The sequence below is a fragment of the Astatotilapia calliptera genome, chromosome 3 (assembly GCF_964374335.1).
Source record: "Astatotilapia calliptera chromosome 3, fAstCal68.1, whole genome shotgun sequence".
Taxonomy (NCBI): domain Eukaryota; kingdom Metazoa; phylum Chordata; class Actinopteri; order Cichliformes; family Cichlidae; genus Astatotilapia; species Astatotilapia calliptera.
This window is the reverse complement of record NC_137424.1, coordinates 17,009,155-17,032,712: the sequence shown is the minus strand read 5'-3', so window position 1 is coordinate 17,032,712 and position 23,558 is coordinate 17,009,155. Positions and strand designations below refer to the sequence as shown.

Sequence of the window (23,558 nt, the reverse complement as noted above, 5' to 3'; positions counted from 1 at the left end):
AAATTACTTTCATGTTCTTCATATTGATTTATCCTTTTAAGTATGTAACACATTCTAAACAGGCTGTAGCATAAACATCAAACACAGCTGAAGCAGTTTTTGGATGGTTGGCTTCAAATGATCCGTCGGTTTGAAAAGTAAAAACAATTAAAAAAAGGTGAAGCTGATGCAGGGTGAGTGTTAACACCAGGACTTTAGAGGGAAGAAGAGTCACAGCTCAGCATGTTGTTGACGGGTTGTTGTTCAGTCGGGGGAAGACATCTGAATCATTGCAGGGGGAATGGCTTTCACAACTTTAATGAATTTACTCTGAGTACATGATATGCCATAATTATCTATGAATTTGTTATATGTTAACACATTTCCGTCATTGTCTAAAAGGTGTAAAACCGTCCAAATGCCATGATCCATCCAATCCTTATAAAAGATGGATTTTCTTTTATCATATACATCTGTTGTTCCAAATCGAATTTGTATGTGGAGAAAAAATATGCTTGTGTATCATTTTCCAGTACTGGAGAACCTGTTTGTGAAAATTGGATAATTTAATTTGGAAATTTCAAAGTCGCACTTTATAAGAAATTCAATGCCACCCAGCTTCTCCAAAATTACTTTGGGAAAATAAAACCAAATACTGTTTGAATTATTTATGAAAGATTGCAACCATTTGAGTTTGATGGAACCATCATTGCTTCAAAATCAATCGCATTCAAACCTCCTTCTTCAAATGACTTCACTATATCATTCTTCCTAACATAATGTTGCTTGTTTCTCCAAATGTAATTGAAATTAATTTGATTTATATTATTGATTAGACTATTGGAAACATATAAACATTGTGATGGATAAATCAATCCAGAGATACCTTCTGTTTTAGTAAGCAAGACACGTCCAAAGATGGAGAGGTGTCTTTGTAGCCTGTAATCTTTTTGATTTCTGGGTAATTTGCTCAAAATGTAGATTTTCTCTATTATTTGTGTTCTTTGACATTATAATACCCAAATATTTAATGTCAGTTTTAACAGCTATGTTAAGAGAGCTACTAGGTCACAATCACGAATAGTTAATAATTTGCATTTTCTAATATTCAGGTACAAACCAGAAGCCTTTGAGAAAAGTGAAATTTCATTCATGTTCTATAAAAACTGACGATTCCTCGTCTAACATTAAAGCGTTTAGATGTTCCAAAAGGTAAAGAAACAGAACTATTGAGTCAGAGTATAATAAAGAAATGAAATCTATGAAGTTTTGTTTACCAAAACCAAAATAGGGTAGAGCTTTTAAAATAAAAGGATGTTCGACCGTATCAAATGCCTTATAAAAGTCTAAAAAAAGAATCACACCATCATCTTCAATTAAGTGATTAGAATCCAGTAGATCTACAACCAATCTAATATTATTGGTCGTAGATTATCGATTAGTCTTTTATCTTTACCAGGTTTGGGAATAAGGGAGATAAGACCCTGTTTCATTGTCGTTGCTAACATTTCATTACTAATGATTTCAGTAATAGTTTTGAAGAAAAATTCTTATTTCTTTCCAGAAGAATTTATAAAAGATTGCAGTCAAGCCATCCTGACCAGGAGCTTTGTCATTTTCAGTTTGTTTAAGGCTTGATCTCAGTCATCCAGTGATATATCAGAATCACAAATTTCTCTGAATACAGAATCGATTTTTGGAGTATAAGGTTCAATCTGATCACAAAAAGTTAATGAATCAGCAATTAAATATTTTGAGGAGAATAAATTTGAGTAAAATTTATGTTTTTCTTCCGCTACAGTCTTATGATTTGTGCATTCCTCCCCATTTATGATTAATGTATTAATAGATTTCTTTTCTTGCCTCCGTTTCTCCAAATTGTAGAAATATGAAGCACTTTTTCAGCTTCTTCTATCCATTTTGCACGAGCTCTAATGTAAGCTCCATGAGCCTTTTTCTTGTATAGATCATCTAATTGAGTAAAGACAACAGGGATATCTTATCAGCCTCTGACATAAAATGTCTATTACAATAGTTATTTATATCGTAAAGTAATTTACTTTCAAATTCCTTCTGTTGTCTACTTTTCATTTTACTAAACGTAATTGAAAATTCTCTAACTTTAAATGAAAAAATTCCCATCTATGTATGTAATTGCCAATTGTTACGTTGTTGTAAATGTTATGGAGGAGCTCTTTAACTATCTTAACATACCCGTCATCAATTAATAGATCTGCATTTAATTTCCAGTAATCTTTTTTAAACTGCGTTTTATTTTCAGGGTTAAGTTTAAAAGTAATAATACTGTGATCTGTCAACGGGGCTGCTGAGATGGAAACATGTGAAACATCTATATAGTAAAGTCGACCCAACCACAGTATGGAACGCCAGGAGTGCCATAATGAATTAATTAAATGCACCATTGAATAATAAATTAAATGTGACAATAATTAATTAAAATTTGAAATAATTAATTAAAATGGGAAATAAATAATTAAATAAACATTTTTTGACACATTTAATTAATTAATTAATTATTTCACGTTTTAATTAATTATTGCCACATTTAAATAATTATTTAATGGTGTATTTAATTAATTCATTTTGGCACAGTTGACTCCTTCAGGTCTCACCATAAATTTATTTTATGTGTCAACCTCACCCATCAAACCCAGGGGGCGGGGTTAATGCTGATCGAGTCAGAACCATTGCTTTGGCCTGGTGGCCATTGTTTTTAGAAGGCGTTACTGCACACCAACAACTGCCATGTGGAAACTAACAGAACTGAACTTTGAAAAACCCTGTTTGTGTTTGTGTGTGGGATGGACTCAAGCGCAGACAAGGCAGCTAGAATACAGTTCCGTTTTTTACTATACAACACCAGGTGCAAATATATACAAGTGAGATGGCAGGGGGAATCCAGGGCACAGGGAAATCCGGGAAAGGAGCTCTTCACACACGAGGGACTTCATAAAAAACACCAGGTGCAAATATATACAAGTGAGATGGCAGGGGGAATCCAGGGCACAGGGAAATCCGGGAAAGGAGCTCTTCACACACGAGGGACTTCATAAAAAACACAGCACACCAAGGGTTCCAGGGAAACGGAATTCCTGTTTACAGACAACAAGTGATTAATCCAAAGGGTCAGCGATACGAAAAGGCAACAAGAGACTAGTACTCCGGAGCTTACTACAGAGGTTACTCAATAGTCCAGCGACGAGATGTTTCCAGCCTCTGCCTTAAGTAGTGGATGAGTTTAGGCGATGAGCCACAGATGTGTGATTAACTTCAGGTGCAAGGGCCAGGGGCGGGAGCCCGCAATGAGCTCCGCCCTGGCGAGACACAGCTAGCGTGAGAGAGGTAGATGTAAACAAGAAACATATGTAGCCAACCTGAGTCAGCCGGGCAGACACGGGGACCATGACAGTTTGTGTCTCACCAAATACCGTTTTAATATTTTTTAGCCGAGAATGTAGCGGTTTAATCTTCAGATGTCTGGTCGGTTGGTCAAGATACAGCTTTTTTGCAAAAGTGCTTCGATGATTTCGGAGATGTCTGCCCAGCCCAGTCTCACGGCAAAGCGTGGGACAGACCCGCTCGCCTCGCAAGCAATCGAGCTGCTATTACCACCGACAAAGCGCAGGCCGGTACACAGCTGTAATAACCCCCGCTGCACACTGACTTCATTTACAGAGGTTATATTTATCGTGTTTTTATTTCCTGATGTTTGTATGTGTCATACGTGTTCCAGTCGCCAATTCTGAATTATAACTAACATTAAAAACATGTTTAAGGAGGAGAGAGAGCAAAAAGATTCGATTAACATCTGATGTTTGGGTTTTTGTTCAATAATCAGCGTGACCTGATAAACACATAAAAGAAATAACGTTGGTGTTTCCGTCATGTAGTAACTGTTAGGTTTAACTGTACAAAGGTGGTTCGACACTATGAAACACACACAGACTTCATGATGTTCGCCTCATTTTTTTATTGTGAATATTAATCATGAGGGTAAACGGCCCTGTACACCACGGAGCGAGGTCAGCATGTCCACCATATCTTCAGCTCTCTGAGTTAACCCATCAAACTAATCTAACGCTCATCTACGAATAATTCACGGCTCATATCAATATTATTTTACAGAAAATCATCCTTATTACTGCCAACTATTCCAGATACCATCAAATGTTAAAGGAAAATATCAGGATGAGTGTCTGTGAGCTGAGAAGGACGTGAAGCGAGCAGTTTATCCCAGAGCTGAAGCTGCTCTGTGTGCAGAGATGAGCTCAGATTCCTGCTGTGATTGATCAACAGTCACAGAAATGTAGACTTGTAGTTATTACTGCAGTATGGTCACAGCAGATACTGATGAACATGTATTATGAGGATGGATGATCAAGTTTCTCACTCTCTCCTTTAAATCTCAGTTTTTTCTTCTTCACAGTTTATCTGTTAATTTATTAATGAATAACACTGAAAGAGTTTCTGTTATATTTCCCCTTGAACATCAGCTTATTAGGGCGGCATTAGGAAATAGCCCCCCTCCAAAGAATGAATAAATGAATGATGATAATAATAAAATGATTCAAAAGCAGAGCTCAGAGTGGTAGAATGGTCAAACATGGATCCACGGGTGGTTCAACTGCATTTGGTGACGTGACTAAAGCAAATCTTTCAAATAATCCCACCATCAACGGGATGTTGTCTCCTTTACTACGGTTACTTTACTTGGTCACCGTGTGAGTTTCTTTGAAATGAACCAAATTCTTTTATTTGTTGGTTGTTGCATATTTAACCTCTACAGTCAGGAAAGGAGGAGATGAGGCCTCAACAATGTTGGGTTGTAGCTGTGGTTCAGGTTAGAGTGAGTGTCCATGGAATAAATGTAAGTCAGTGAACTGGAAACATGACTGTGTTCAAACTTTGTTTTCCTTTTTATAATGAGTCTAATCAAAGGTGGACAGAAGTATCTCCACTGTGACTTTTCTGTGTCACCATCAGAGCTTCTGCACAGTGTTTCTGGGGCAGATAACATTGCAGCATTATGGAGACATTATGGAGACAAAAAGAAAAGCGTCTGGACTTCTTTAAGTTAAACTTAAAGAAGTCCAGACGCTTTTCTTGGACTGTTGGTTTCAGTGTTTAGTCTCATTCACACACTCCCTCAGACTCTTCACACACACTGATTTGCTGACATAAACACACTCCTGTGTGCTTTCTTGGCTTCACACACACACTGAGGACCATCTACAGACTGTGAGCTCCGTCTTCTTTGTCTTTGGAGCCGAACTCTGACAAAGTTAGGAACAAAACTTTCTCCAGCGTGTGAACTTTCCTCCTAGACCCAGTCTGAGCAGTCAGACCACAGACCACTACAGCAGCACATGAAGGTGTGGCTCACACACACACAGGTGAAGGAAACAGCTGCAGTATTAAAAACTGCTTCACTGTCTACAAATATATGAACTGAATGTTTCTTTCAGGCTGTAAAAACCTTATTTATCCTCCATTACAGTCCTGCATTCAGAGCATTACTTCTGTTATATTAGTACATGTATTTTATTCTGATGAACACATGAAACTCTGAGCTGGATTGAATCCATTGAATCAGAGTCCAGGACTCAGACTAAACACACTGAATGTGTCCTGAGCTCGGCCGCTGTTCCACAGTAACTGCTGTCAGAGTCACTGTTACTGAGTTAGCTTAGCTAGCAGAGCAGCTAGCAGTTAGAGTATGAACTCTGTAAGCAGTCAGCTCGGTCCTGGACATGGTTACTGACATAAAGCTGCTCTCTGCAGCCATGTTTGACCTGCTGCTTTGTACTACAGTAATGGAGGATTTGGAGGCTGAACTGGGCTCTGTGACACTTTTTGTAGTGAACTGATGAAAGCTGCGTCTCAGATGGATGTTAGTCCAACACATCAGACACGACCTCTGCAGCTCTCAGTTGATGTGCACATGAATGATTTGTGTTTCCTCTGCAGGTGAAGGTAGAAAGTGTGTGTGAGCTGATGTGAACTGAGCAGCATGGATCAGTGTGAGGACAGAGAGGAGGGAGTCCCTCCCTCTAAAAGCACTCTGTGTGGGGAACATGAGAGCCAGACCAAAGCTCAGAGGTGAGATGACCATCTCTAACTGTCCATGACTCTTCTCCATGTCACAGCTCAGCACTCACATCACTGCTCCATCATTATTCACACTCATACCTCTGTGTGTGTTGTTTTAAAGCCCAGAGCTGTGGGGCGTACCAGGCTCAGCTGGACATAACCCTGAAACTAATCCAGAGCCTGGACCTGAACCCAGCTGTGTTTCCTTAAAGAGCAACATGTCGAAGGGTGTTAGTGTAAACTTTAACAAAAGACTGTTATGTGACAAAGAGTAAGTACATTATTTTTATGAGATTGTTCATCATGTCTTTAATTTAATATTTCCAGTTTTTCCTTCCTGTCTCATGAAGCTGTGACATGTATTCTTTTTCTTTTAGGATCAATAAGAGGCCAGAATCTCCTGGACCTGAACCCAGCTGTGTTTCCTTAAAGAGCAACGACTCGAAGGATGCTGTTATAAACTTTAAAGGCTGTTCTTCTGCTGCTGAGAGGTAATGTGTGTCTAGATGTTGTTCCTGACTCTGTATTTTTGAATAAATCCTCATGTTTAATATCAGCTCAGCTCTTTTTCACACATTTCTATGTTGGTATGTGAAGCGGTGTGTGTTGGAGTGTTTCCACAAACACAGCAGTCAGAGTGGAAAGAGTGGATGTTGTAGGAGGTGTTTGTGTAGTGAAGAGGCTGAGTGTCTGTAGGACTCCAGCTGCTCCAGCAGGTGTCTCCTTTGTGCTTTGCTTCAAACACAGTGTAGGGAGGAGCTTCCACTCAGGTGTTTCAGGTGTTGCTGGATGGAGGAGGACAAATAGTTTTTCCCTTCAGTGACACTTCAGCAGCTCAATGTTCTGGGAGATGTTTGTCTTTATGAAGGTTTATGGATTCTTGTTCTTACTTTGGTGAAACTGAGCAATACATTTTCCATCTAACATTTAAAGTAAATTTCCAGGTGAATAAAAGATCTGCAGCTGCAGCCTCTGTGATGTTTCACAGTCTGAAAGTAACAAATTCAACCAGAGTTCAAACAAAGGCTTAATATACGTGTGTGTTTGATATAATGCCAACAAGTACAAACAGGTGTTCTTACAGGTCTTAATCACAGAGGTCTGATAAGTCTGGTGACTTTCACACTCAGCAGTTTTGCTGCCTTTTATTTTATATTGGCCTTTTTAAAGCCCTTCAAAGTCTCCCACATTCATACAGAGCTTTTAACACCAAACTCCTTTACAGTCCTTCTCCTCTCACACACGATCACACGACTGATTTGTCTGCAGCAGCTGTGTTACTGCTAGTATTTTATTATGTGTGTAATCTCCAAATATTGTTCCTGTGGTTTAGTTTGACTTCCTTCTGCAAACTCAGCTGCTCTGTTGCTGATACACGTCTCCATGAATATGATTGATCAGATGCTGTCAACACCATGTGTTTCATGTGAACGCTCAGCTGAAACCCTGGGTTGACTTATCGAGTTAATAACAAGCTTCACGTGACTGTGAATGCTAAAGTGAATCCAGATAAAGGAAAGAGACCCTGCTAATGTTGGACTCACTTCTTAGTGTAGATCCCAGGAGGAAGTTCAACATAGCCATTCTTTGTGCTAGCTCGACCAAACCTGAGACCACAGTGCAGGATAATGATCATCATCTGTCTCTGTCAAGGACATTTAAAATCCACAAATAACAAACATAATTATATTTGATCATTAAAAATGATGATTAAACAAAGTGTCAAACATACTTAAGTAGAAGGACTGATGTTTGTGTTAAAAACATGTCTATTAGGGCTCTTGTCTCGCCGACTGCTGCCTCAGATCCGAGTCTTTCTCCTGTGTGCTCAGCTGTCTTAGAGCAGTTTGATCCCGTCTACCTTAATGACTTGACTGCAGTAGTTTGTAACCTAAGATCATCACACTGCCCCTCTGATTGTCTCCCCCCAACTACTCTTTCAAGGATTGTCAGGTTGGAGATCGGCCTATAATTAGCTAAGACAGCTGGGTCTAGGGATGCTTTTTAAGTAAAGGTTTAACTACAGCCAGCTAGCGATGGGTACCGTTTAGATTTGAAAACCTGCTAAATCAGAATCAGTTGCTGATGACGGCTTTTTTCTTTTACATTAATCACGTATAATCTTAACTCAAAGTGAACATAGACTTGATTGCTCAGATCAGCCAATTCAAAATGCTAATTCAATCAACTCTGAGTTCATGGCTAGACTCAGTTTGTTGGCCCTGCACCTTAAAACTATTTCCTGTTTGTCTCTCGTGTTTTTTGGATATTGTTTTCACATCTTATGTCACGGCTAGCGGGGCGAGCCATGTTGAATTTAATAAAGGACCCAAGATGCCGACACTGCTGTGAAGTGAGTGAGCTTTATTGAAACGGTGAAGTGCAGTGGAGATGGCCTGTGCAGAAGCTAAGATAACCTCTACTGAAAAAACTACAAAACTAACCTGAAACCTTAAACGGAGACACGGGGAGACAACACAGACGAACCAGCAACAAGCAGGAGAAAACAAAGGGCTCATATACACAAAAGAGCCATCAGGGAATGAGAAAAGGGAGACACAGCAGGATTCATTGGACATAACCAGACAAGGGGAAGCAAAAGTAGACACACTAACATAGGACATGGCACTGTCAAAATAAAACAGGAAGTGAACACAGAGACACAATACTAACACAGTACAGAGGGAACACAGAAACCAAAACCTCAGAACTAGAAAATCTTAATCAGAATGAAATTGTAACAAAAGACAAGAACAATCAAAACAAAACTACTGAGTCCACAGACTCGGGACATACATCGGCTCAAACTGTGGTCATAAATATTTTGTACTTGTAAATCAGACTGTGTAGTTTTGAACTGAGTTTTGTAACATTGTAAAACAAAATATCTGGAAAGTTTATGTTTTTGCGTTCATTGATTTGTGTGTGTAAAAATGTAAAAATGTAATAAATGTAAGAAACATTAGAACTACTTTTGCTGACACAAAGTTTGGCGAGCACTGCAAGTTGTCCCTTTAAACCAGTCACTGATATAAAGAGAGCACCTTGTTCCAGGGCATCTGAGCATGGAGGGAAAGCTTTATGCAGGAGATGGTAAGAGCTGTTGGGACTAAAGAAACTGAGCAGAAAACTACAGACATCTGGAAACTGAGTTGTTAATTCTCAGTGGGATCAGCAGGACTAGCAAAGCTTCACCATGACAGTCATCTGATTGACTGAACCCATCCAAACATCACTTCATGGACCTTTAGCTTGTGTCTGTGTGTGGACAGACATAACATGAGCTAATTATACATTACTCCTCCACAGAGTGGACCAGCAGAGAGCAGAGGTTTCCACTGGTCAGTCTGCACAGCAGCATCAAACACACCTGGACTCTGTGGTTATGGTTTGTAGTACTACGTTTACATTTGTTCTTTTCAGTCACCTCTATGCTGCACTTTGTGGACCAGAGGATTGTCAGTGTGTCCAACATAAGTCAGAGTTTGGGCTCCATGATTTCAGTCAGATTGGGGTGACTGTAGCTCAGGAGGGGAGCAGGTCAGCTACTAGTTAGGTTTGTGAATCAAACCCTGGCTGGCAAATGTACTGGGTAACGTACTAAACCCAAGCTGCCCTCTGATGCATCCATCAGAGTGTGAAAGAAAGTATTTAAGCATAGAACAATGTGCTTGGTTGAATGAGGCATGTTGTATAAATGCTTTGTGTGCACAGAGTATCAAAGAGAGCTATATAAGAACCAGTCCATTTACCACTGGGTAATTCATATAGTCTTCTTTTCCAGCGGCTGGAGGACAACATCACCATGTTTGTGAAGAACGAGCTGAAGAAGATCCAGAAGCTTCTGAGTCCAGATCACCCAGAAACTTTAAAGAGCCAGATGGAGGATGACGAGATGTTTGAAGGAGAGGATGAAGATGAAAGAAAGAGCTGCAGAGAAGCATTTCTGAAGATCACACTCCACTTCTTGAGGAGACTTAAGCAGCATGAGATGGCTGACCATCTGCAGAGCAGTAAGAGAATTTCTCTAAAGACTGAATATTGATCTTTCCTAATAGCTCAAGAAATGGACCAATAGACATTCATCCTTTCAGGGTACTGAAAGGCTATGATATTTATTATATAATATTTGTTTCTGAATTTCTTACCTTCAGAAATATTTGCTCCACTCTGTAAACGAGAACTTAAAGCCCAACTGAAGAAGAAGTTCCAGTGTGTGTTTGAGGGCATCGCTAAAGCAGGAAGCCCAACCCTCCTGAATCAGATCTACACAGAGCTCTACATCACAGAGGGAGGGACTGCAGAGGTCAATGAGGAACATGAGGTCAGACAGATTGAAACAGCATCCAGGAAACCAGACAGACCAGAAACAACAATCAGACAAGAAGACATCTTTAAAGCCTCACCAGGAAGAGACGAACCAATCAGAACAGTGCTGACAAAGGGAGTGGCTGGCATTGGGAAAACAGTCTTAACACAGAAATACAGCCTGGACTGGGCTGAAGACAAAGCCAACCAGGACATCCAGTTCATATTTCCATTCACTTTCAGAGAGCTGAATGTGCTGAAAGAGGAAAAGTTCAGCTTGGTGGAACTTGTTCATCACTTCTTTAATCAAACTAACGAATCAGGAATCTGCAGGCTTGAAGACTTCCAGGTTGTGTTCATACTTGATGGTCTGGATGAGTGTCGACTTAATTTGGACTTCAACAAAACTAAAATCCTGACTGAAACAAGAAAGTCCACCTCATTGGATGAGCTGCTGACAAACCTCATCAGAGGGAACCTGCTCCCTTCTGCTCGCCTTTGGATAACAACACGACCTGCAGCAGCCAATCAGATCCCTCCTCAGTGTGTCGACATGGTGACAGAGGTCAGAGGGTTCACTGACCCACAGAAGGAGGAGTACTTCAGGAAGAGATTCAGAGATGAGGAGCAGGCCAGCAGGATCATCTCCCACATCAAGAAAGCTCGAAGCCTCCACATCATGTGTCACATCCCAGTCTTCTGCTGGATCACTGCTACAGTTCTGGAGGATGTGCTGGAAACCAGAGAGGGAGGAGAGCTGCCCAAGACCCTGACTGAGATGTACATCCACTTCCTGGTGGTTCAGGCCAAAGTCAAGAGGATCAAATATGATGGAGGAGCTGAGACAGATCCACACTGGAGTCCAGAGAGCAGGAAGATGATTGAGTCACTGGGAAAACTGGCTTTTGATCAGCTGCAGAAAGGAAACCTGATCTTCTATGAACCAGACCTGACAGAGTGTGGCATCGATATCAGAGCAGCCTCAGTGTACTCAGGAGTGTTCACACAGATCTTTAAAGAGGAGAAACAACTGTACCAGAACAAGGTGTTCTGCTTTGTTCATCTCAGTGTTCAGGAGTTTCTGGCTGCTCTTCATGTCCACCTGACCTTCATCAACTCTGGACTCAATCTGCTGGAAGAACAACAAACAAGCTCTGAGACAGAGAAATACTTCTACCAGTGTGCTGTGGACAAGGCCTTACAGAGCCCCAATGGACACCTGGACTTGTTCCTTCGTTTTCTCTTGGGTCTGAAGACTAATCAAACTCGTTTGCAAGGCCTGATGACACAAACAGGAAGTAGCTCAAAGACCAATCAAGAAGCAGTTCAGTACATCAAGAAGAAGCTCAGTGAGAATCTGTCTGCAGAGAAAAGCATCAATCTGTTTCACTGTCTGAATGAACTGAATGATCGTTCTCTAGTGGAGGAGATCCAACAGTCCCTGAGATCAGGACGTCTCTCCACAGATAAACTGTCTCCTGCTCAGTGGTCAGCTCTGGTCTTCATCTTACTGTCATCAGAAAAAGATCTGGACGTGTTTGACCTGAATAAATACTCTGCTTCAGAGGAGGCTCTTCTGAGGCTGCTGCCAGTGGTCAAAGCCTCTAAAAAAGCTCTGTAAGTTATAAAGTTTTTATTATTTAATTTGGTTGGTATGTTATGAAAAACACACTGCCATGAACTTCTGTTTTGTTTTTGTCAAAATCACTGTAATATAATCACTGTACCTTTATATACATGCGACTTAATGCTGCTGCCCTCTTGTGGCTAAAGTGTAATTATGTTCTTGTTATTAGGGAGGATTTGAGAGTAAGGCTACGTTCACACTGCAGGCGAAAGCGCATCAAATCCGATTTTTTTGACCCTATGCGACCCATATCCGATCATGCTATGACAGTGTGAACGGCGTAAATCCGATATTTTCAAATCCGATCTGGGTCACTTTCGTATGTGGTACTGAATCCGATACATATCCGATGTTTTAGAAAGCGACTGCTGTTTGAACGGTCATGTCGCATTAAATCCGTCTTTTACGTCACCAACACAAGACAGACGCCAATTATCAGCGCCCGATAAGACATCGCGAACGCTTCCTTCCCGTGTAGATGTCAGTGAAACTGTTGGGAAGACAACGTTGGAGAAACGTGAACATTTTATTTGTACTGTATAATCTGCAGATTCTGACAGAAATCTGCAGCTATCCTTTGAAGCACCGCTCCTCTAAAACAGCAATAAGGATCATTATTAGGTTATCTACATTATTATGTAAATAACAAAATAACTTAAAGCAAAAATTGGGAAACGTAAAGTCCGAAGTCTTTATATTAAGGGCCATCTGTCAAACAATATTGTTTGCTCTGGGTCTAAACAGAGCGCGTTGTGTGTGAAGTCTTCTTTTGCGCATGCGGGCCGCTTTGAGCGTTCACACTAGAGCGCGTTTGCTGACGCATTTTATTTGTAGTGTGAACGAGCAGATAAAAAAATCGGATTTGATCAAAAAATCGGAATTGAGCATTAAGACCTGCAGAGTGAACGTAGCCTAACATGCCAAGTGAGTCAGCACCTTCGCTTTAGCTTAAAAAATCCAAATTCTTACGTCATCAGTTATAGTTGCATGTATTCATTATCATAATTTAACCTTTAATATTGATGTCTTAAAATTATTTTGATTAAACTAGCAATAATTTTATGGTTGTATTAAATAAATACATCACTAATGAATTATTTATTTCAGTGATTAATTAAAAATGTATATAATTAATTTAAAAAAATATATTGATAATTAATTATCAGTTAATTTCATTTAAAATAATTCATTAAGTATTTATGTACAATTCAAATTAGTTAATTACATATTTTGTTGGTTTGTTTTCTATTTTAATTATTTTACTGACACATTTAATGAATTATTTAATGATGTATTTATTTAATTCACGTTGCTACTCCTGGCCCTGCATCGTTGTTCATAAATACATTTTATTTGTCAGCTTCACCCATCAAAGTCAGGGGGCGGGGTTAATGCTGATCAAGTCAACACCATTGCTTTGGTCTGGTGGGCGTTCTTTTAGTGGGCTTTTCTCAATACTAAGTAGGCCTACACACCAGGGTTTGGACATGTGTGGACCCAAACTATACTTTTACCCTTTTTTGTGTGTCACCAAATACACTTTAATATTTTCTAGACAAGAATGTAGTGACACAATCTTTAACCTCTTTTGGCTCCAAATAGAAGTGACAGACTTGAGCAGGGTTCATTTAAAGGCTGACAGAAGTGGAGTGGTGACGGGGAGATGTTTGACAGGACAGTGTTTCAGCCTCCACAGGTTCATGTTGTGCTCCATCAGTCAGTGAAGATGAAGTCGGTGCTGATGAGGCTGTAGAGTGTGTGAGGGATGTGAATGAGGATGATGAAGATCTGATGATAGCAGATAAAAACAGGCTGCAGAGACTTTGAGCCATACAGGGCACACAGTGTGTGTACAGAACAGCTGAAATCATTATGGAGGCCTCACTGGAATATGGAAGCATCACAGTACAGCTTCAGTGAAGCATTAAAGTCTCTGATATGAGATGAGAAATGAAGCAGCCAGAGCTTTTTCATGAGTGGAAATCCACTGTGACTGTGAGCTGCTGCTACAGCCTCCAGATTAGCCAGCAGCTCATCCTGCTCAACATTTCCTCACCAACTTTAATGGAAGTGTGATGTTTTCAGCTGGAGTGATGGTCAGGGTGGCCTCCCTCTCCTCTTCTTCTCCGCTTCCTCTTTCATTCGTAAAGCCACTTCTGCTGCTTTCATTCATTTGGAAGTCCTGTAGCTGAGTTTGGGAGAGACTAACAGCCTCGGCAGCAGAGGGGAGAAAGGCTGTAACACCACCACTTTACTCTGTTCTACCTGTCACATCATTTTATCAGGAAACAAATATGCTCATGTTTTTACTATGTTTGTCTTGAAGATGTAAGAAGATCACATGGTGCTTTTTATTATTGTGTTGGTTTGTTTCCTGTCTCTTGGATGGAGCCCAGCTGTGCGTGGCCCCTGGGCCTGTGGTCAGAATGTGTGCTGGATAATCCAGCCCAGGATGAGGCCAAACTGACATGGGATGAAATGTCTGTCACATAATTGAGCTTAGTGTAGTTTCATTTCTGCACAATTTAAAACAACCAAAACTTTGTTCTGTCTTTTCTATGTTATACTGTAGACTTTCTTTGATACTGTGTCCAAAAGGAGCAGCTTTTACTTTGAAGGGGAGGCGTCTCTGTTTCCTCTTCAGGTTGGATGATGGAAGCAAATGAGTGTGTGATGTTCTTTCAGTGTTGCACTTTGTAGACGCTCCCTGAGCACTGGTCTCACAGCCAGCTGCACATAGAGACCAGTGTTGTTAGTCCAGGTCAGAAGATGACTTGTTGGAATGAAAATGAGCTTGTAGTTTGTCTGCTTTAACAATGTGACTGGAAAAAGGTGTTGGACTTCAAATATGTCCATTTCTTTCACACTTCACCTTTAAAAGTGAAGCCTTGTGGTTCCTGGAAGGAAAAACACGACTTTTTCAAGTCTTTGTCCTGTTTTTATGATAAATGTACGACTTTAATGTGAAACATTCAGAGTTTTTTCTCTTGTTGTGTTTGTTTGAAGCTGCTTCCTGTTGGCTTCAGCTGTTTGGAGTTTCCATTTTCTAAACTTCTACATTCTGAACCTTCTTCAGCTCTGAACAGATGATGAAACACTGAATGATTTCAAGCTCACACTTTGTCTAATAGACTTACATCTTTCATTCTTCATACAGATTGAGTTACTGTGGTTTGTCAGAGATCAGCTGTGATTATCTGGCAGCAGCACTGAAGTCCAACCCCTCCCATCTGAGAGAGCTGGACCTGAGCTGCAACAACAAGCTGCAGGATTCAGGAGTGAAGCATCTGTGTGGTTTCCTGGAGAGTCCAGGATGTGGACTTGAAACTCTGAGGTCAGTCAGCATGTTTTAGTTGTGCTGAGATGAATATGATGTGAAAGTTGTGCTGACACTAAACTGCAGACATCAGGCTGATATTATACTGATCCACACTGAGGATCTTCATGGTAAAGTCTGTTTTCTTCTTCTCTGGTTTAGTCCATTGACTGCAGCAGAACAATATTCACATTTCAAACCTTCAAAGAAGAAGAAAAATCCTCCACTGGATAATTCACTGTGAAACTCTCCAACTTTTCATTCCACCTTAAAGTCTGTCTGACACTGAAATCCAAAGCAAAATGTGCGTTTGCTTTACAGACAGCAGTCCAACACAAACATACACACATCATCCAAAACACAGTCCAACATCCAAATCTCCTCCACTGCCAGCATGAATGATGGGAAAGAGAAGGAGGAACACTCTGACATTCAGGGTTAGAATGAGTTTCATGAAGCAGACTGTGAAGATCAAAGCTGCATTAGAAAGCTTACATGAATGAATGAGTGGACAGAAGTGGACAGAGATCATCTGAAGCACTTCAAAGGCTTTAAATCAGCACATTTCTCTTTATTCTTTATCAACTCTGTTAGTTTCTCTCAGTTTTCTGTGGAATGAAGCTAACAGCAGGCTAATAAGATGCTGACCAATAGGTTTCTATTAAAGGTTGTAATTTGTATATGAAAAAGTGCTTTGGCTCAGCAGGGATCAGCTTACAGGTAGAATACAGCTGCTGGATGGGATTAGCATGTCATAGCTATCTACCAAACTGCTAACTGGGGGATTTCAGGCCATCTATGGATCATTTTTGCTAACTGTTTATTCAGCTTAGGCTCACAGGGCTGCAGCCTGTGCCCTAGCTGTCATAGGGCAAGAGGCGTGGTCCACCTGCACAGGTGAGCAGTCCATCACAGGGCCAACAGAGAGAGACAGAGAAGCACTCTCTCACATCCACACCTACAGCCAATTTAGAAGCACCAATGAACCTAAGCAGCATTTCATTGGACTGTGGGAGAACATCCAACCTCCACAGAAAGGCCAACAAGCTTCAACCTACAACCTTCTTGCTTTAAGGCACTAGTGCGAACCACTTTTCCCCATTTCAGCCCAAATCCTGCATCTTCCTGTTCCTGACTCCAGGCCAGCTCCACTAACACTTTCTCATCAGACACTGCCACCTAGTGGAGGAAGTCTTAGTTCCATTTGAAGCTTCAGATTACAGTTAGTTCCTTTACAAAGAGGTGGAGGTGGTGGGGCCACAGCACCATCATCACTGAGTGCCATAGGACACTTAACCTTTGTTTCCATATGCTGGGAACTTCCTGTTGTTCCAAGGAGGACTGGAAAATGTGTGAAAACCTCCCAGTCAGTTCCTCACAGCACACTTCAATCATTTCCCTCCCACAGCATCAGGACCAGGGCTTTTTCTCTCTTTGCTCCCACTAAGAGATTTCCACACAAACACCTCATCAGTGGGACTCTCAGAGCTACCAGCCCTTTGCTACAATCACAAAGCTCTTCATTGAAATCAATGATATCAAAGCTGGAATCAAATGAGTCCAAGTCTTCTGCTGATTCAGCATCACATTCATCTTTGCTCCTTGTTCTGCATCCCCACCATGGACTTCATTCCTTTCCAAGCCAGCCTTGAGTGTCCTTTATTCAGCTCATCCTCTGCTTTACTTTTACACCTGATTTTAGCTGCTTTATCTCTCTTTCAACAAGTTTCTGTGCCTCAATCTTTTTCTTCTCTCCCTCATAACAAGACAGCTTCTTCTGCCTGAGAACATGTTGGAGTGATTTACTAATCCAGGGCTGCTTATTGGGGAAAATACTTCCTGTTTCCAAAGTAATCCCCATTTTTCCCAGAAAGAAATGTAAGTAGAAATCGATGATCTAAGTGAGAACATGAGCCTTTAACAATAGCAGCAAAATATCTCTCCAATCTCAATACTCCCTCTCTCGACCTCTGGAACACCAGAGGTCACAATACATTGTGTTGGGTCACTCCTCGGCCCACTCAGCTGCTTCCATGTCCATCCATGGCATCATGGACATCGGGGTCACCACTCCCGCTCTCACCCTCTCTAGCCGTCCTCTGGCTCAGCAAATCAGACAACCTCATGTCATCTAAGTGGCCCAGTAATAAACACCAGCTCCCCCTCGAGAACACTCCATGCGTAAGATTAGGTTTTTTCTGCGTCCCTCTCTTGTGGTCCATCATGCCTCGGGCCTCCAGGATCCTCACCCCCCTGTGGTCGCCGAGATCTTGTGTAAAGCAAACCAAACACCTTTTCCTGCACCTCCCTAACTTATCATCTTTGGGACTCTTTAATCAAAAGCCTGATCCTAATTATCTTCTTGACTTATTGACTTGTATTTATATATATTCTTCAACGTTACTCATCATTTTAAAACTCTTAAAACGCTGCTTTCACGTCCCTGCATGCGTTTCCTGTCGCTTGCCTTATCTAATCATCAACATCCTGTACACAGAACTCTCGCTGCTGCAAGGCCTCCACTCTGACCTAGAATCTCCTTTCACAAGAAAATCATTATAAGCTTCTATTCTACTAAAAGATCCAAAAAAACAACCACTTTAATCAATTAAGTTTAAACATATAAGCAATTACTCCTGCATACATTTTATCACAGCTAAACGCTGCCTTGAAACAACTCCTGTGTGTTAACACTAACTTCATTTTAAAACTCACATTTCCTATGTTATAGCCTGTTTTTGGTACAGCCTTTTTATTTCATCTTGCTCCTTTGATGTAACAATACCTTCTCATTCTAGTTTATCAGACTTAACCAAAATATATGCTTTCCTTCCTTTGGTCCTTCTCTAAAGCAAGAAACTCCTATTCAGTTCCTCTTTTCTGTCACTTGTTACAGGGCCAGCTCAAGTTCAGTTAAACGCTAAATTAATTTGAGGCCTTTTGCCTGGAATCAATACTGTCATGTGTGTTTATGGACTCTGTGTCTGTAAGCGTGTGCAATCCTTCAATAACTCATATCATCCTCACAGTAGATTGGCTAATCATAGCGCTAGCCAAAGGCTCGTGACCCACAAGAGACGAATTGAGCCACAACTCCCTTAAAGGCACAAAATGCAATATGTATAAAAAGTCATTTCTACGTATAAGCTCTCCCCTTTATCCTAAAAATAAATCTATGTAATATCTGTATGTGTGTCTTCTATTCATTAATGTAATTGTCAGTTATTTTCTCTCTTTATTTTACCTTCTTTTTGTTTACCTCTTTGTTTGTGACGTGGACATCCCTAAACCATCCTGAGTTCCGGCTTCAATTTCAACCCAATTGTACCCTCTATTCTCGCAGTCGAACTCGTCTGGGCTTCACCTTCCCACTGGCCCCTGTGCCCTTCTCTTAGTGTCCTTTGTTGTCTTGTGATCCCCAGCAAACACAGTCTGTTTCTTCTCTGTTTCTTCTCCGTTGCTCTTTTCAGTATTTTCCTTTTAGATTAAATCCCAGCCTGGCAAAATATCCCATTCAGTGTCTTTAAACAGTTATGTCACACTGTTCTTACCAGCCTGCAGTTCACCGTGCATTTTCCATCACGTGCTTTTCTTCCATGCTGCTGCTGGTATCGTCAGTGTAGTTTCAGTTGCACTGTCTTTTGCCTGCTGTTAATTCTTGAAGTCCACGATGTTCTGTCGGTCTTCATCAGGAGATTAACTGTCCTATGAGCTTCTTCTCAGGATCGGGACAAGTGGGAGGTCAAGCTGTAAAATTTTAAGCCAAAATCTGGCCTGTTTTCCTCCCAATTCTGTTAATCAATGGTTTTGTACTCAAGATTCTAGGTTGAAAGAAGTCCACCTGTATTGACACACTAAAGCATACAATTAATATCCTTTTCATTTCTTTTCTTAAAACCTCCATTTGCTTCATCTGCCTGGAGTTTAACTCGTATGTTTCTCTCTCTGTGTGCTCACTTGTCACAGTCAGTTCCTTTTATGGGCATGCAAAGTTCCTGTCACACACACCATTTCCTGTCAACCTTGCAGCTGCTCAGAACCATATTTTCTGTTTCTATCTCTCCTGTTTTGTTTTTTTACAGGCTAATAAAACTCTTGTTTTACTAAGTCTTGATCTAAAACAATTCACCCTTATTTCACGCACACACTTCTAAATATACTAAATTCTTTGCGTTTGTCAGATCGTCTCACACACACACCGCCTTTTCTCTCACACTTCCACTTCTGCACTCACTCTACTATCAACTTTCATAGTGTTATTATTATTTATTATTTTGTACAAATCACACCCAATCACTCAAAGCCTGCTACTCACAGCATTCACACACTTAAACTGTGACAAGAGTTGAGGAATATACTCACAACACGCTTTCCTAAGAGTATTTCAGACATGCCTTTCATAATCAGAAAGAGCAAGTCAAAGAAAACAATTGAAACCTCTATTAATTCTCACAGCACACACATAGAATAGAAAAAATAAAACACACCAGCATTTATTGCTGATGAGAGGTTACTCCTAAAAGTAATATGTTAGTCTTAAATATATACAGTGCACTCACTATATTTATATATCAAAACTCAGTCAATTACTATACATCCACTACGGCAACTCAAAACTTTATTTATAGCCCTCTAATGAACATAAATGGCGTCTTAAACACACACTCAACAATGTTTGCAGCAGTATTTGTAAAACCAACTGTGGTTTAAACAGTTCACTGCTGACTAATTTGCATTTTCACACTCACACACACACAGTCTAAAAATAGCTCCAGCACTGCCTCAGACTCCTTTCACACAGAGATCTCTTATTTTATATTACAAAGACGTCTTATATTTACAACCACTGTCACATCTGTCAGCTTTAGCGCCTAAACAATTTCGACAAATTTAAGTTAACGGTCCAACCGATAAAGTCCAACTTTTTTGTGATCAATTAACCAGTATCTGTCCAACAGTTTCTGGCCTCATCTCTAAAATCCCTAACTCAATTTAAAAGCGTCAACCAACCCAAACTTTGCCTGAAGCTCTATTTTTGGCATTTCACAGCCAAGGCTTACCCCGAAGTTTTAAGTTAAAGTTACACGCCCGAAGTCCAACTTCTGCTGGCCAAAAAAGCGCAGACTACCGTTCCAAATGGTAAGGAGACTCTAACTCCTAGTTATTCTGGAGTGCCCCAAGCTCCACAGTGACCAACTGACTATCCCTCTTCGAGGACAATGCCTAAGCGTCCTTGGCATTGGCAAGCGTTACCTCTGAGCACTGCGCTTCCTATCAGTCCAACTGACGTTCTTGAATAATTTATAATACTTTGGAACAACAGTAAAACAGCCAAAAAAGTGTAAGACTGAAGCAGGTCCAACCTTATAACCAATACGGGCTCCACCCCAAACAATAACCAAATTCCCTAATATACTAAAATCACTCAGCAGTCCAACTGCTTTCCACGGTCCAACCGTATTAAATCCTTTAGCGGTCCAACCGCATTCAATCATTTTTAGCAGTCCAACTGCATTAAATCCTCAGTACTGTCATGAGATTCTCATCAAAATCAAAGCAGACATTCCCCAGTAATTTCAGTGAGTAGACTTTAATTTGTAATGTCCAATTTGGCACACTTTGGAAATAATTCAACAGGTAGTGCCTTACCTTTGGATAAGCGGCTTAGAACAACAATGAGAAAAAGAGAGCTGATTATTAGCTCATCAAAACACAAAACAAAATCACAATGAATTATCGGTTAATTTCATTTAAAATAATTCATTAAGTATTTATGTACAATTCAAATTAGTTAATTACATATTTTGTTGGTTTGTTTTCTATTTTAATTATTTTACTGACACATTTAATGAATTATTTAATGATGTATTTATTTAATTCACGTTGCTACTCCTGGCCCTGCATCGCTGTTCATAAATACATTTTATTTGTCAGCTTCACCCATCAAAGTCAGGGGGCGGGGTTAATGCTGATCAAGTCAACACCATTGCTTTGGTCTGGTGGGCGTTCTTTTAGTGGGCTTTTCTCAATACTAAGTAGGCCTACACACCAGGGTTTGGACATGTGTGGACCCAAACTATACTTTTACCCTTTTTTGTGTGTCACCAAATACACTTTAATATTTTCTAGACAAGAATGTAGTGGCATAATCTTTAACCTCTTTTGGCTCCAAACAGAAGTGACAGACTTGAGCAGGGTTCATTTAAAGGCTGACAGAAGTGGAGTGGTGACGGGGAGATGTTTGACAGGACAGTGTTTCAGCCTCCACAGGTTCATGTTGTGCTCCATCAGTCAGTGAAGATGAAGTCGGTGCTGATGAGGCTGTAGAGTGTGTGAGGGATGTGAATGAGGATGATGAAGATCTGATGATAGCAGATAAAAACAGGCTGCAGAGACTTTGAGCCATACAGGGCACACAGTGTGTGTACAGAACAGCTGAAATCATTATGGAGGCCTCACTGGGATATGGAAGCATCACAGTACAGCTTCAGTGAAGCATTAAAGTCTCTGATATGAGATGAGAAATGAAGCAGCCAGAGCTTTTTCATGAGTGGAAACCCACTGTGACTGTGAGCTGCTGCTACAGCCTCCAGATTAGCCAGCAGCTCATCCTGCTCAACATGGACCTGTGGTCAGAGTGTGTGCTGGATAATCCGGCCCAGGATGAGGCCAAACTGACATGGGATGAAATGTCTGTCACATAATTGAGCTTAGTGTAGTTTCATTTCTGCACAATTTAAAAACAACCAAAACTTTGTTCTGTCTTTTCTATGTTATACTGTAGACTTTCTTTGATACTGTGTCCAAAAGGAGCAGCTTTTACTTTGAAGGGGAGGCGTCTCTGTTTCCTCTTCAGGTTGGATGATGGAAGCAAATTAGTAGCTGTGTCCCAAAACGTCGGCTGCATCCTCCAGAGGCTGCATTTGAAGGCCGATTACGTCACAGCCAGGCGATGAAGGCTGTCCGTATTTGTCGACTCCTTCAAATGTGCCCGACAAATGCGTCCTTCATTTCCCCGAATTTGAAGGATTCGTCGGGTGTGTCCTTCGTGGCCCACCATATCCCAGAATTCATATCCCAGCCAAATTTCAGCTGCCAACAATGGCGGCAGCTACTAAGTTTTCAAATTACTCTTATTAATCTTTCTGGGTCACAAAATAAACTTTTAACATATTTTCAGGCAAGAAAGTAGCTGTGTAAACTTCAAATATCTGCTTGGTTTATCAAGACATCACATATTTGCAAAAGTGTGCCGACGTTTTCGGAGACGTCTGTTACCCACCCGCTCGCTAGCAAGCCGGGGGGTTCAATGGTCACTCCAGCCGGCGAGAGCAGCGGACGCCCGGCTTCATCGTTTTCAGACCCCGCTCTTTCACTACTCAGGTTAAACATGATATATAAGTCACTCAGATAACTTAAAAATGTAATTGTTTGCCTTTTTTCTGTGTTGTATTTGTTCCGGAGTAAATCGGTTTGGCTGAGATCAAAGTTCCTCCGGGATTTTCACACAGCTGAATAAACGTTAACGTTACAGGAAACTGATTAAACAGAAGTGTGAGACGGTCGAGAGTTTACGCCAGTGTCCTGTTATATTTTAGATAGCAAGGAGCAGACGGCCGAGTTTATTAAACTCCACCGACACAGCGGTGACGCAAATCTGAAGGCTAGACCGTCCCATTTCACAGCCTCGCACTTCCAGCCTTTTCGGTCTTTGAAGGACCCGGCCCACGTAGACCGTGAATACCGGGTCCTCCGAAGGATGCAGCCGACGTTTTGGGACACAGCTAGTGTGTGATGTTCTTTCAGTGTTGCACTTTGTAGACGCTCCCTGAGCACTGGTCTCACAGCCAGCTGCACATAGAGACCAGTGTTGTTAGTCCAGGTCAGAAGATGACTTGTTGGAATGAAAATGAGCTTGTAGTTTGTCTGCTTTAATAATGTGACTGGAAAAAGGTGTTGGACTTCAAATATGTCCATTTCTTTCACACTTCACCTTTAAAAGTGAAGCCTTGTGGTTCCTGGAAGGAAAAACACGACTTTTTCAAGTCTTTGTCCTGTTTTTATGATAAATGTACGACTTTAATGTGAAACATTCAGAGTTTTTTCTCTTGTTGTGTTTGTTTGAAGCTGCTTCCTGTTGGCTTCAGCTGTTTGGAGTTTCCATTTTCTAAACTTCTACATTCTGAACCTTCTTCAGCTCTGAACAGATGATGAAAC

The 23,558-nt window shown here is 40.8% G+C and overlaps 3 protein-coding genes across 3 annotated transcripts in view; all 3 read left to right on the top strand.

Annotated features, from left to right (window-relative positions):
• LOC145422960 (protein NLRC3-like) overlaps positions 1–23,558 on the top strand; it is a gene marked incomplete at its 5' end in the record, with an annotated part of 416,117 nt that overhangs the window by 202,938 nt on the left and 189,621 nt on the right. The window lies entirely within an intron of this gene.
• LOC113017568 (protein NLRC3-like) overlaps positions 1–23,558 on the top strand; it is a 238,603-nt gene that overhangs the window by 147,168 nt on the left and 67,877 nt on the right. The window lies entirely within an intron of this gene.
• The window catches only part of LOC145425233 (protein NLRC3-like), a 29,178-nt gene continuing 15,685 nt past the window's right edge, over positions 10,066–23,558 (top strand). The window contains exons 1-2 of the mRNA XM_080298209.1: positions 10,066–12,015; positions 15,183–15,359. Of these exons, the coding sequence (XP_080154335.1) occupies positions 10,952–12,015; positions 15,183–15,359 (1,241 nt within the window). The 5' untranslated portion in view covers positions 10,066–10,951. The remainder of the gene's footprint in view (positions 12,016–15,182; positions 15,360–23,558) is intronic.